The sequence below is a fragment of the Capricornis sumatraensis genome, chromosome 6, assembly GCF_032405125.1.
Source record: "Capricornis sumatraensis isolate serow.1 chromosome 6, serow.2, whole genome shotgun sequence".
NCBI lineage: Eukaryota > Metazoa > Chordata > Mammalia > Artiodactyla > Bovidae > Capricornis > Capricornis sumatraensis.
Window position 1 is genome coordinate 107,943,451 of NC_091074.1, and position 13,722 is coordinate 107,957,172.

The following is a 13,722-nucleotide window of genomic DNA, read 5'->3' on the forward strand; positions in this document are numbered from 1 at the left end:
AAATATTTTTGCAACATCAGCATAAAATGAGATATAATCTATTTTCCGTAACATGTTTAACCTAGGGAGGTGTTCAAACACTGCACTCCATCATCTGTACTAGGAATTTTAAAAATCCTTAATTTAGCAGATTAAACAGAACTCACAAAGAAAATCTCTCACATATACAATGACTCCATACTTTTCAAATATTTTCAGATACATTCTTGAATGCAAACACCACCACGACTATGAACAGGCTAGGGGGCTGTCGACTGCAGCGTGCAACAACTTAGCCACCAGGTTTGCCACCCAGCCCCTCAGAGTTTTGCCTTAGGTCACATAGCTGAAGACAACACCACGGTTAACTGCACTGAGTCTTTTGATTCTGCATGGCCACATTTTAAAATTAATTTTGATCCTGGAAAATATTTCATGTTTTTAATGCAAAGTGAATTCTAAAAATGATTCATATACCAGCAAATATTACACAGCTAACATACTCAGATATTTTATGCAACGAGGCCAAGAGTCCATTTGTAAGGATAGATTTTTGTCCATTTCTTTTGCTGGATGTGGTAACAGACGATCAGATTCTGTCTGAAAGATCCCACGCTCTTCTTCATGTCCATTTCTCACCTCTCCATTACTCAGTATCTAGTCACTGATCCTTTCCAGAACCTTCTTGCTCTCTGAAACTCAAGTCTCTTCTACCCTGCTCTCCTCCACTGAGCTCCTCTACAGTAGTTCATTCTGGGCTCCACCCTCCCATCTCAGTAGAGCTCCTGTCTTTATCTCCAGCCTGTATCAAAGCCTCTAATGGTGTGCGTGTACTTGTGAATGTCCCTCTGTTCAGGTACCTGGGTCCAGTGGGTGATTCTGTAGCTCTAGGTGCAGGGTGACGACCTATACATCAGGCAGGGGATGGATAAGTCCTCCCAACGGTCTGGATGCCCTACTGGCTCCCCTCCCTGCCTCCCCACTCTGTAACTTCTCATTTCTGTGTCCCAAGCATGCCTCCTTGCCTTTCTCATCCTCTTCTGTGCACCCAGAGCATCGTATCACGTGCTCAGGGCTACCCCAGAGCTGCCGCTACCCTTGTCTCCATCCCTACACTTGGCTGTAAGCTCCTTGAGAGCAAGGTCCGACTCTCATTCCCAGAGCTTAGCCCAGTGCCATGTCAGAGTCTCAGCATGGAACCTGTCTGATGAGAGAATTAATGAGAGAATGAATGAGAACACCTGTCCCCGCACATGTGAGCTCATTCCTCTGTAAATTCAAATGGGGGCACAGAGTTGCCTGCACAGCATCTCTGCGGCTCCCCCTGGTACTTCTGAATGCTAAGGACATAACTCACAGGAGGAAAGGGGGCTGAGGCCCTGACTCCAGGTGAGGGCACCAATGGGATCCGAGTCAGGTCCCCTGATCGCTACTCCTTCCCGCCTTGGCGCCGGGCCAGTGGGGAACGTGTCATCATGGGTGTGCACATTCGTGTGTACAGATCCACCTGGCTTCACCCCTCGATCATCTACTGGCTGCCTCCTATATGGAGAGCACCACGCGGGGTGTGACAAGTACCCTAGCTGCAAAGAGGTGGCTGTTTTGCAAGGACGATAAAGGCCAATAACTCAGAGTGAAGGAGAGGGTATTCTGAGGCACAAAGCAGACAGTGATCAATGTAAGCGAGGGGAGAGGGAGGCAGGCCTTCTATTAGAGGAAATGGACTCTGAGTGGCATTGAAGAGAAATGGCAAGACTGGGACATAGAGAAGTGGGAGGGAAGAGCATTCCCAATAGAGGGAACAGACCCAGGGAAGGTGCAGAGGCGGGACTGTGGCCCTGTGTGTCAGCTAGGTTTGGGGCAAAAAGTGCATAGAGGGGAACAGAGAGCATGACTGGAAAGCCAGACAGAGGGGGGTGAGGTGTAGCTGGACAGCCTGCCTAACTGGAAGGTAACCTACAGCAACAGGATATACTCACGTGTGTATCTGTGACACTATCTATCCATGCATGCCTCTGCTTCCAGGGAATGGAACTGTGCTGCTGAAAAGGACTGGCGATGGTGGGGGCGGGGGGGTGGGGGAGTGTGATGTGTGTGTGTGTGTCTTTCCCATCCTGGCTCTCACACTGGGCTGAAAAAGGTCATCGTCCTTCCCCTTTCTTTCCTATAAAAAAGAAGTGTGGGTTCCCCTGCTCTTAGCTGCCTTCTTTTACGTTTCCCTCTCTTGCCCACAGCTGCCGAGAAGCCTTGGGGGCTGATCTGGAAGTTTCTCTGCTAACTCAGAAGTCAGGCAGGAGGAAGCCAGCTTATTCACATCTCCTGGGCCACCTGGAATCCAGGTTCCAGATATTTCAGGTATGCTGAGAACTGGAGGAGAGAAATGGGCCATGATATGCTAACACCTAGTGTTCAATCGGAATGGGAAGCTCACACCCACCTTTTAACTGCTTCCTGATGGGTTTGCTTGCTTCAAGCCATCTCTGTTGGGTAAGAAAACATAAGATATAAAACCAACCCCTGCAGGAGCCCAGCATGTCCTCAAGGGAGGATACTCACAGGAGAGTCCAGTGAGTCATCACCATGCTGTAAACCGAAATACTCCTTCTCAGTCACACCCAGGCAGTTGTAAGCCATGTCCAGCAGAACTTGACCGGTATCTTGTTTCTAGGAAAGAAAATGGCCAGTGGACAAAATTTTAAAACAAATTAAGAGCTGGTCTCTAAAGTCTTTATTGCAGATAAGAAAGTATTAAAACATGTGGTGAGACTTCATGCACGCATGTACCCTACAATGCGTATGTGTGTGTGTGTGCACACGCGTGCGCGCACGCGCTCAGTCATGTCCAATTCTCTGTGACCTATGGACTGTAGCCCACCAGGCTCCTCTGTCCATGGGATTCTCCCGGCAAGAATACTGAAGTGGGTTGCCATTTCCTCCTCCAGGGTATCTTCCCCACCCAGGGATCAAACCCATGTCTCTTTCATCTCCTGCACTGGCAGGCAGAATCTTTACCATCGCACCACCTGGGAAGCCCTACCCGACAATAAGAAATGCTTTAATAAATTCCAAGTTAAGAAGCACAACTGAACATATGGAAAATAAGGCTAAGGTAAATATGACTTAGGAGAATGAGATTAATTTTCTAAGATTTCTTCCTTCCTCTTAGCTGAGATTCTCAAGTGATAATGTCTGAATCGGAAAACTAAGACATCCTGATGACAGTAAATTCTGCATGACCTGCTCATGGATTATCCACAGCGAAATGCTAATCCACGTCGGTCCGTGCCGGCTCCTCAGAAGCCGGGCAAGTATATGCAGGGAGGAAAACTCTAACGGCATGAAGGAAGACAGCTAAGAATACTCAAATGCCACTGGAAATACTCTCAAAGGGATCTGGCAGGGGACACTGGAGGATTATCTGCCTCCCTACTCTGCGCCATCTGAAGTGAGAAGCCAGTGGAGACATTCAGCCCACTTCACGTCCAGAGCAGGGCTCAGCCACCTTCTCCACTTGCTGCTCAGGGAGCGGGCGTGGGGCTGAGGAACGGGGACAGAGCCACAACACGCGTCCCTTTCCTGCCCTCCCGGGGAGGTCAGCTGTGCAAGCAGTGACCAGGACTCCGTGTGCCAAGTGCCACAGAACACTTGGGGCACAGTGAACACAGCGGGGCAGAGCAAGGCAGCCCCTGACCGTGGTCTGCAAGAGTGACAGGCCTGAGAGCCACGGCCTCTCTCCGGGTGCAGGCACTCAGCAAAGGCAGCGAGCGGAAGGCCCAGCACAAAGGCGCGAGGGTGGGAATTGCAAATTCTACTTGAACAGGCAGACTTCTCCGGAATCGTTTGAACCCAACCCTTTAACTTAAGGGCAATGTGAGTCAGAAATAGACCACGTAGAGAACCAGCAAAGGTAGCTTTTTTGAGCGCGTGAGAGCAGATGATGTACCTGAAAACAGGTCACCATGACCAGGATGGGGAGAATTAGATAACTGTCACCCTCTCCTGCAGCTGCTTCTCCAGGACAGTCTCACATTATCTGGCCCGCAGTGTGGGAATGTGAGACACACCCGTGTCCTGAACACGTCCCCTTCCTGCGCCGGGGCCCTGGCTCCTGCTGCTGCCTCCGCTTCCCAGGTCACCTCCCATCCCAGGGGAGTCAGGATGGTTTGGAAAAGATGACCTAGTCCACACACTCCAAATCATGACATAGTCTCTCCCCAGATTACAAGATATTCACAAGGACAAGAGCTATCCGTTGCCCTTGCTGAAGTTATTAGTTGTATGATTTTATATTATGTTTAACGTGAACTGTGGCGCTGGAGAAGACTCTTGAGAGTCCCTTGGACAGCAAGGAGATCAAACCAAATCTAAAAGAAATCAGTCCTGAATATTCATTGGAAGGACTGACGCTGAACATGAAGCTCCAGTACTTTGGTCACCTGATGCAAAGAGCTGACTTGTTGGAAAAGACCCTGATGATGGGAAAGATAGGCAGGAGAAGGGGGCAACAGAGGATGAGATGGTTGGATCACATCATTGACTCAACAGACAAGAGTTTGAGCAAACTCTGGGAGATTGTGAAGGATAGGGAAGCCTGGCGTGCTGCAGTTCACGGGGCTGCAAAGAGTTGGCCACGACTGGGCAACTGAACGACAACAAAACCAATCACTGTAATCGATGGGGCATCTACAAGGAGCCAGCCTCGGTACTCTGCACATTTTATATAGGATCTCCAATCTGCGCAGCAACATCGCATAGCCGCCACCACATTTCCTGTGCAGAGAAGCAAACAGAGGTCCCAAAGGCTCCGTACCTTGGGCCGCCAGCTGACGGGTGTCTGACTGCCTGACTCAGGTGGGTCTGATGCCAGAGCCTGCACGTGCCCTCTGCACTGCCTCTCTCCCCTCCGGAACGCATCATCCCTCATTCCGGTATCTGCACAACTCACCCAGTTTTCAAATGGACCCGAAATAAGACACATTTTTGATGAGAAGGGGCCGCCAGAGGTGACCTTGGCTACATCAGGTCACTGCCCGAGACAACCTTGCTCTCTGGGCTGAGCTGAGAACAGCTGACATCCAGGCCAGCTTCCTTGAGGATGCTCGCTCCTGGTCATGAGAGGGACTGGGCTAAGGAAGCTGAATGGGACCCCTGGGAGCAAAAACATACAAAGTGATGGAGATTCTAAGCTGGAACCGGGCCCTCGTATTCACGGGTCAGCCTTGACCAGGCTGCTGGAAGCCCGGGGAGCAGCGGAGGCAGGAGAGACTGTCACGGCGACATCTGTCACTAATGATGACGGGCGCCCGCTGAACACCAGGCTCTGTTCCGAGGCTTCGCGTAACCTCTGGGTGGACGCCGTCCTCACCACTCTTCCTCCTTAAAACATGCTCTCACTTGGGATTCTCGTTCCCTCTCAGCCTCCCCTCATCTCCGGAGACAGTCTCCCGCTTGCTCCTCATCTCCCCAGGCTTCAAACACAGAACCTCAGTCATCTTCTCCGTCTCGTCTCAAGTGATCCTGAGATAACATCTCTGCATCCACACGTGTATCCTAGCCTAGACTCTTCCTTCAACTCATTCATGTACATATTGCCATGTCTATAAAGACAAGTAACAAGCATCTCAAACTGACCACGTCTAAAACAGAACCAGGTATTTCTGCTCCCAAACCTGTTTCTCTCTCAGCCTTTCCCATTTCTATAATTCCAACTCCATCTTGCCCACTGATCAGGTCAAAAACCTTGGGGATCACCTCGAGGCTTCTTTCACATCCCAGATCCCATTGGTTCCATGTTTTAAGTTACTTCCAGGCTTCGTTTACTCTTGGCCGAATGACCACCCCATCTAATGATCACGGTCTCTGCCAAAGACTGTGAGTCTCAGCCCTTGCCCTACCCCTACCTCCCAGTCAACAGAGCACCCTGAGTGAGACTTGAGTCAGATCACATCAGGTCTCTGCCCTAACCCTTCAACACTCTTTGCCTCATTCAGAACACAGCCAGCGCTCAGCCCGACCTACAGGGCTCTTCACAATCCCCCTGGCCCCTTAAGAGGAAAAAAGTTACGTTAAAAAAGTAAAAAAAAAACCACCAAAACTGTACCTATTTTATTATAGAAAAAGTTGTTTTTTTCTTCTCCAGACTTAAGTGGGAAAGAGGAAAAATTAACTATTTGCACCCAAATGTTTTGTTGTGACATGGGAAAATAATCAAGCACAATGTTATATTCCATCCTTACTGATTTTTTTTTCCTTCTATCTGTACCATCTGCCGTGTTCATTCCTCCAATCCTGTGTCCACCTTGATGTGGGAGGAAGGGACATTTTGTTAAAAAGCACGCTGGTGTATGTGTGTTCGCCAGCTCATTTGTTCATAAAAACATTTTATGATATTAAAAAAAAAAATCTTTTGAAATGGCTATTAGGGCTTCCAAAGTGGCACGGTGGTAAAGAATCGCCTGCCAATGCAGGAGATGCAGGAGATATGGGTTCGATCCCTGGGTTGGGAAGACCTCCTGGAGGGGGCCATGGCAGCCCACTCCAGTATTTTTGCCTGGAGAATCCCATGGACAGAGGAGCCTGGCAGGGGGTCGCAAAGCCAGACACGACTGAGCACGTATGCATGCATGCATCAGAAGAAAAACTAAACCCCCATCACCTGTTATTTCTGACCTCATCTCTGGCTCCCCTCCTCCTCGCTCATTACACTCCAGACACACTGGCGTCCAGCCTGTTCTGTAACCACACTAAGGGAACCCCGCCTCAGGGCCTTGGCTCTGCTGCTGCTTCTACCTGGAATGTGCTTCCTCCAGAGAAGCACAGGGTTCCTCCCTTACTTCCTTTAGGTCATCTCTGAAATGTCATCTTACAAGTGAGGTCTTCCCTAATCTGTAAATGACAGCTCCACCCTTTGCCCTGCCCTGAACTCTCCACCCTTGTTATCCAGAGTTTTCTTCTAAGTACCTACTACCACCTGACTTAACAGACATTTGCTTATGGTCCGTTTCCTCCCCCTGGGCGGCAAGCTTTAAAAGGACCCAGATTTTGTTCTGTTCTGCTCACTGCTGTATTCTCTGTACCCAGAACAGGGCCTGGCACAGAGCAGGTGCTCAGTAAACACGTGCTGAATAAACATTCACGTTCTTGTCAGGAAGAAGCTATACGGCTAGGGAATAGCTCCAGGACAATGTAAATTTTAACAGAAGGGCCAGGTCTAAGCTGAGCTGTCAGTTTATAGCAACCGGAAGAGACCCGTGGGGCCTTTAGAGAGCACCCACATGCGGTGACTTCATAGACACCACCCTCTTCTCTTCCCTGCTCAGGTCCACAGTGACCTGGGGTCAGCAGGAAGCAGACTCGTGGGGTGGGGGGCATTTCAGAAGGGACCGGTTTTTGTTACCCTTTAAATTCTTGTGGCCTCCTATCATCCCTCAATGGTTCTCCATACCCTCTTTCCTCTTTCTGATGCCTTCCCTTGCACACTTAATTTTCCAGGCTGGGGCAGTTGCCGGCAGCCAGTCTGGGACTGGAGATGACCCCATTAAGACTGGCCAGAGGATGGGACAGGCAAAGGTCACAGAAACCCAGGTGGTGAGTGGTGTGGGGTGAGGCGGCAGGGGAGCCTTCTGGTTAGGCATCACACTGCTGATGTAGGGCTAGAGACCTCATTTCTAGGCCTGCTTCTGCCACAGGCTTGAGGTGGGAGAAGCCAGGCCATCTCCAAACCCTGCCATCTGGGTAGCTAGCCACGTCACTACCCTCCAGAGAGGACCCACTATTTACCATCTGCACAACTAATGAGCCCCTGTTGTGCGGCAGGCACAGTGAAAATGACACTATTGCTATTCCACAGAGCTCAACAGCTTGAAGAGCGACATATAACCTGATAGTTGTAACTACTGTTCATGCAACGTGACATGGGCTCTAAGAAAGCATACACAGGGCACCATTACTGGAGAGTCAGTGCAGGAGGGCAGAGGTGCCACAGAAGCAGTAACATCTAAGACTCACACAGTTTACAAGTAAGAGGGAAAGACACGTCAGGTAGAGACAAGAATGTGAGCAAAGTTTTTATGGGTATTTCTAGTTCAAGCTCAACATGCAAGGTCGGAGACATCGAGCTTTTATTTTAAAATAATTCTCTTCATTTTACAAACCAAGAGATGAAAAAATATTTCTTAGGGGCATTTATTCAGAAAAAAATTAAAGAACTTACGTTAACTTTAAAGGTCTGTACCAAGCCATCTAAAAAGCGGACGCTACAGATGACTTCTGATCGCGTTTTCTCTTTGGGTAACTCTGAGGTGCGTATGTTATTAATTCTTCCACCCAACGCACGTAACCGGGAGGTCATAACTATCGCTGAATAACCTGTAACAGAAGACACGCCTGTTAGCTCTAATATGCAAATTACCATTTCCATTTGAATGTATCTCTCAGTCTATCCACCCCTCGCCTGTCTGCCTGAAGACCTCAGATAAATGTGAGTTGGATAACAAACCATGTTCCCTTTGAGTTTTGACTTCTAAGCTGCTTTAGACAATATTTATTGCTCAACTATAACACATTCAGAGAACTATATGGCTTCTTTGTGTCTTATTATCTCTTTAGTCTAAATCTTCTAATTCATATTTTCCACGCCTATAATTTTTTATGCTTTACTACTTTATATATTTGTGTATTCTACCGCTAAGATTGTTTTTTTTTTGCACCACGGAACTAAATGTGGTACAGAAATTATTTAAAATATGAAGACATTTATTGATCAATTAGACTACATTAAGAATGTCTATTCATTAAGAGGCTATTTTTAAAAAAGGCAACCCACAGAGATATCTGTAATAAATAACTACAAAGAATATACAAAGAGCTCCTACAAATCAAAAAGAGAAAAAACAAGTAGGTAAAAAATGGGAACATCAGTTGTCAAAGAAATGCAAAGTGAAGCCTCGAAGCAATAGTACCACACACCCACCAGTATGGCTACCAGGAAATATGACAAAACCAAAAGTTGGCCACAGTGAGGAGCAACTGGAACTCTTGGGCACTATGAGTGAGGATGGAAATTAGTGCAGCTAATCTGGAAAACCGTTTGGCAGTATCTACTAGAGCTGAACATACGCAAATTCTGTGAAATAATTCCACTCCTGGGCTTATTTCCAAAAGAAAAGTATACACTTATCTGCTAAAAGACATGCGTAAGACTTCATAATAGCTCCACACTGGAAAAGGCCGACTAGAATGGATAAACTGTAGTAGAGTCACGCCATGCACAGCCTATCCAGCAAAGAAAACAGATGAACTCCTGTGATACACGGTAGGACTTCTTCCAGTGTTGTGTTGAGCAAAAGCAGCCAGACTCAATAGATGACCTAGCATGATTCAACTGACCCAGCTCCAGGCAAAACTAATCGATAGGAGACAGGACAGCAGTTACCTCTGGGTGCAGTGACTGAGGGGGTGGACAGGGGTCTTCTAGGGTGTGTATAGTCTACTTCTTGATTGGGGTGCTAATAACACTGATGTACTCTGTAAAAATGCATCAAACATCATTATGATTTGTGCTTTTTTTTTGATGTATATTTCAACAGAGTTCACTTTTTGAAAACATGAATGAAGAGGGAATTAGAGAGCAGTTTGCAATCTGAGCATGGTATAATCAGGGAACAGTAAGGAAAGCGGCTTTACCAGTGAATGCCATCATGAAATGTTAGACTAACAAGGCTAAAGCCATATGCAACCTAGGACACAGCCACTTTGTGCAAGCGGGAGGCATACGCATCCAGGCCAGCTCCTCGGCTTAGGAACAGAGGTGTAAATCTGACAAGACTGAGTGGAAAAGCAGATAAAGATGAAAGACTTAAAGAGCAATTTAATGTCCGTTTAAAAGTTAATTTTCTGCAGACTTTCTCTGACGAGCCAGGCCTCTGCATATGCTATTGCTTCTGCCTGGGAAGCTCTTTCTGCTCCTCTTCACCTTGTTAACTCCTACTCGGGCCTCAGGGCTTGGCATGAAGATCACCTCCTCAGGGAAGCCTTCCCTGGCATTCCTGATGACTCATATATTTGTTATAGGCTCTCTACACTGCTCATCGTAATTTCACATTTATAAATGATGATGAATTTAATATCTGGTTCTGCCACCAGAAGCTGAGTTTCATGAGGGCAGGAGCCAGGTCTGGTCTCGCTCACTGCATCTCCCAACACCTAGCTCTGGGAGCAGTTGATAAATATCTGAATGAATCAATGAACAAAATGAACACTGAAGCCAAGATTATAGCCTGGAAAAAAAAATATTACAACCTAATAGACAAACATGGGATGGTGGAAACAGGCAGGAGAAAAGGATGTGGTGAGAGTGGAGGCTTCGATTAGAACGCAGAGTGGACCCCAAGCTCCACTGTGAACTGGGGTGCTGTCGACCAGGGCCCTCACACTGCCACACGCACACACATCATCTGGGGGTCTTAAGATGCTCAGTTCAGTTCAATCACTCAGTCGTGTCCGACTCTTTGTGACCCCATGAACCACAGCATGACAGGCCTCCCTGTCCATCAACAACTCCCAGAGTCCACCCAAACCCATGTCCATCGAGTTGGTGATGCCATCCAACCATCTCATCCTCTGTCGTCCCTTTCTCCTCCTGCCCCCAATCCCTCCCAGCATCACGGTCTTTGCCAATGAGTCAGCTCTTCGCATCAGGTGGCCAAAGTATTGGAGTTTCAGCTTCAGCATCAGTCCTTACAATGAACACCCAGGACTGATCTCCTTTAGGATGGACTGGTTGGATCTCCTTTCAGTCCAAGGGACTATTAAGATGCAGACAAGGATTTAAGCAGGTCTGGACGGGGCCTAAATCAAATCCCTTATGATTATACAGTGGAAGTGAGAAATAGATTTAAGGGACTAGATCTGACAGATAGAGTGCCTGATGAACTATGGACGCAGGTTCCTGACACTGTACAGGAGACATCCCCACGGAAAACAAATGCAAAAAAGCAAAATGGCTGTCTGGGGAAGCCTTACAAATAGCTGTGAAAAGAAGAGAAGTGAAAAGCCAAGGAGAAAAGGAAAGATATAAGCATCTGAATGCAGAGTTCCAAAGAATGGCAAGGAGAGATAAGAAAGCCTTCCTCAGCGATCAATGCAAAGAAATAGAGGAAAACAACAGAATGGGAAAGACTAGAGATCTCTTCAAGAAAATTAGAGATACCAAGGGAACATTTCATGCAAAGATGGGCTCAATAAAGGACAGAAATGGTATGGACCTAACAGAAGCAGAAGACATTAAGAAGAGGTGGCAAGAATACATGGAAGAACTGTACAAAAAAGATCTTCATGACCCAGATAATCACGATGGTGTGACGACTCACCTAGAGCCAGACATCCTGGAATGTGAAGTCAAGTGGGCCTTAGAAAGCATCACTACGAACAAAGCTAGTGGAAGTGATGCTATTGAAATAGCTCCAGTTGAGCTATGTGAAAGTGCTGCACTCAATATGCCAGCAAATTTGGAAAACTCAGCAGTGGCTACAGGACTGGAAAAGGTCAATTTTCATTCTAATCCCAAAAAAAGGCAATGCCAAAGAATGCTCAAACTACCGCACAATTGCACTCATCTCACATGCTAATAAAGTAATGCTCAAAATTCTCCAAGCCAGGCTTTAGCAATATGTGAACCATGAACTTCCAAATGTTCAAGCTGGTTTTAGAAAAGGCAGAGGAACCAGAGATCAAATTGTCAACATTTGCTGGATCATGGAAAAAGCAAGACAGTTCCAGAAAAACATCTATTTCTGCTTTATTGACTATGATTCCAAAGCCTTTGACTGTGTGGATCACAATAAACTGTGGGCAATTCTGAAAGAGTTGGGAATACCAGACCACCTGACCTGCCTCTTGAGAAACCTATATGCAGGTCAGGAAACGACAGTTAGAACTGGACATAGAATAACAGACTGGTTCCAAATAGGAAAAGGAGTCCGTCAAGGCTGTATATTGTCATCCTGCTTATTTAACTTATATGCAGAGTACATCATGAGAAACGCTGGGCTGGAAGAAGCACAAGCTGGAATCAAGATTGCCAGGAGAAATATCAATAACCTCAGATATGCAGATGACACCACTCGTATGGCAGAAAGTAAAGAGGAACTAAAAAGCCTCTTGATAAAAGTGAAAGAGGAGAGTGAAAAAGCTGGCTTAAAGCTCAACATTCAGAAAACTAAGATCATGGCATCTGGTCCCATCACTTCATGGCAAATAGATGGGGAAACAGTGTCAGACTTTATTTTTTTGGGCTCCAATATCACTGCAGATGGTGACTGCAGCCATGAAATTGAAAGACGCTTACTCCTTCTAAGGAAAGTTATGACCAACCTAGCACATTAAAAAGCAGAGACGTTACTTTGCCAACAAAGGTCCGTCTAGTTAAGGCTTTGGTTTTTCCAGTGGTCATGTACGGATGTGAGAGTTGGACCGTGAAGAAAGCTGAGCGCTGAAGAATCGATGCTTTTGAACTGGGGTGTTGGAGAAGACTCTTGAGAGTCCCTTGGACTGCAAGGAGATCCAACCAGTCCATTCTAAAGGAGATCACTCCTGGGTGTTCTTTGGAAGGACTGATGCTAAAGCTGAAAGTCCAATACTTTGGCCACCTGATGCAAAGAGCTGACTCACTGGAAAAGACTGATGCTGGGAGGGATTGGGGGCAGGAGGAGAAGAGGATGACAGAGGATGAGATGGCTGGGTGGCATCACCGACACAATGGACATGAGTTTGAGTGAACTCCTGGAGTTGGGGATTGACAGGGAGGCTTGGCGTGCTGCAATTCATGGGGTCGCAAAGAGTCGGACACGACTGAGCGACTGAACTGAACTGGGTAGGACCTGAGAACCTGCATTTCTCAGACTGCTGGGTGACACTGAAGCTGCAGGTTCAGGGCCCACACTGTGATAGTCAGTCACGTACACTCAGAAAACCACATACATTTGTAAGGGCAGGGCCAGAGATCAAGATTTGGCAGCCGGAAGCATGGAAGGAATGACGACAAAGCTGACGAGAGGCCTGAGGACAGTCGAGCCTCGGGAACCACAGCAGAACAGCTTAGCTGCAGGCAGCAAAGACATAGAAGAGATGAAAGCTGTGCGGAAGATACACCCAGGACAGAAGGGTGTCGTTGGGTATTTCAGAAGCTAATCCTACTTCAGAAGCTCCAGGAAAACCTCCATTCTTTTGTAGATGGGGACAGGAAATATCAAAAATTCATCAAAAAAGACTCTTGGGACTGGCAATAGATGGGAACTTGTTGTCACTTATGAAATTCCACCCACCCCACCACCTCCACCGTGCCCTTTCCAAGGAAAATGTCATCAGAAGAAGGGGTGCATTTTCTGAGTAATACCAAAAGTTATCAAAAGACAACAAACGTGTTCCATAATGCCTTAACTGCCTTGAATTTCACATGTCAAATTTATTATTTAGTTCTTGTCGAAGAATTTCAGGTGGGTTATAAAAAAAATTTTTTTTAAGATACAATAGAACCATTTCCAGTATGGCTCTTAGTGGGAGGTGCACATCAGAACTACCTGGAGAGCTTTCAGAATATATGCCGTCCCTGCCCCACAGATGGTGACTCAGCATCCCGGGGTGTGGCGCAGAATGACATTCCTCTCGGGAAGCCCTCAGAGGGTCAGGCCCGCCTGGGCTAGAAGAGCAAGTTTTGGGGGGAACCTCAGAGTGTGTTTCAGATGC

The 13,722-nt window shown here is 47.1% G+C and overlaps 1 protein-coding gene across 2 annotated transcripts in view; it reads right to left on the reverse strand.

The window, feature by feature from the left end:
* The window catches only part of PTPN3 (protein tyrosine phosphatase non-receptor type 3), a 117,515-nt gene that overhangs the window by 70,393 nt on the left and 33,400 nt on the right, over positions 1 to 13,722 (reverse strand). For both annotated transcript variants that reach the window (XM_068973679.1, XM_068973678.1), the window contains exons 2-4: positions 8,192 to 8,346; positions 2,536 to 2,643; positions 2,417 to 2,459 (exon numbers count right to left, since the gene is read on the reverse strand). In XM_068973679.1, the coding sequence (XP_068829780.1) occupies positions 2,417 to 2,459; positions 2,536 to 2,643; positions 8,192 to 8,329 (289 nt within the window). In that variant the 5' untranslated portion in view covers positions 8,330 to 8,346. The remainder of the gene's footprint in view (positions 1 to 2,416; positions 2,460 to 2,535; positions 2,644 to 8,191; positions 8,347 to 13,722) is intronic.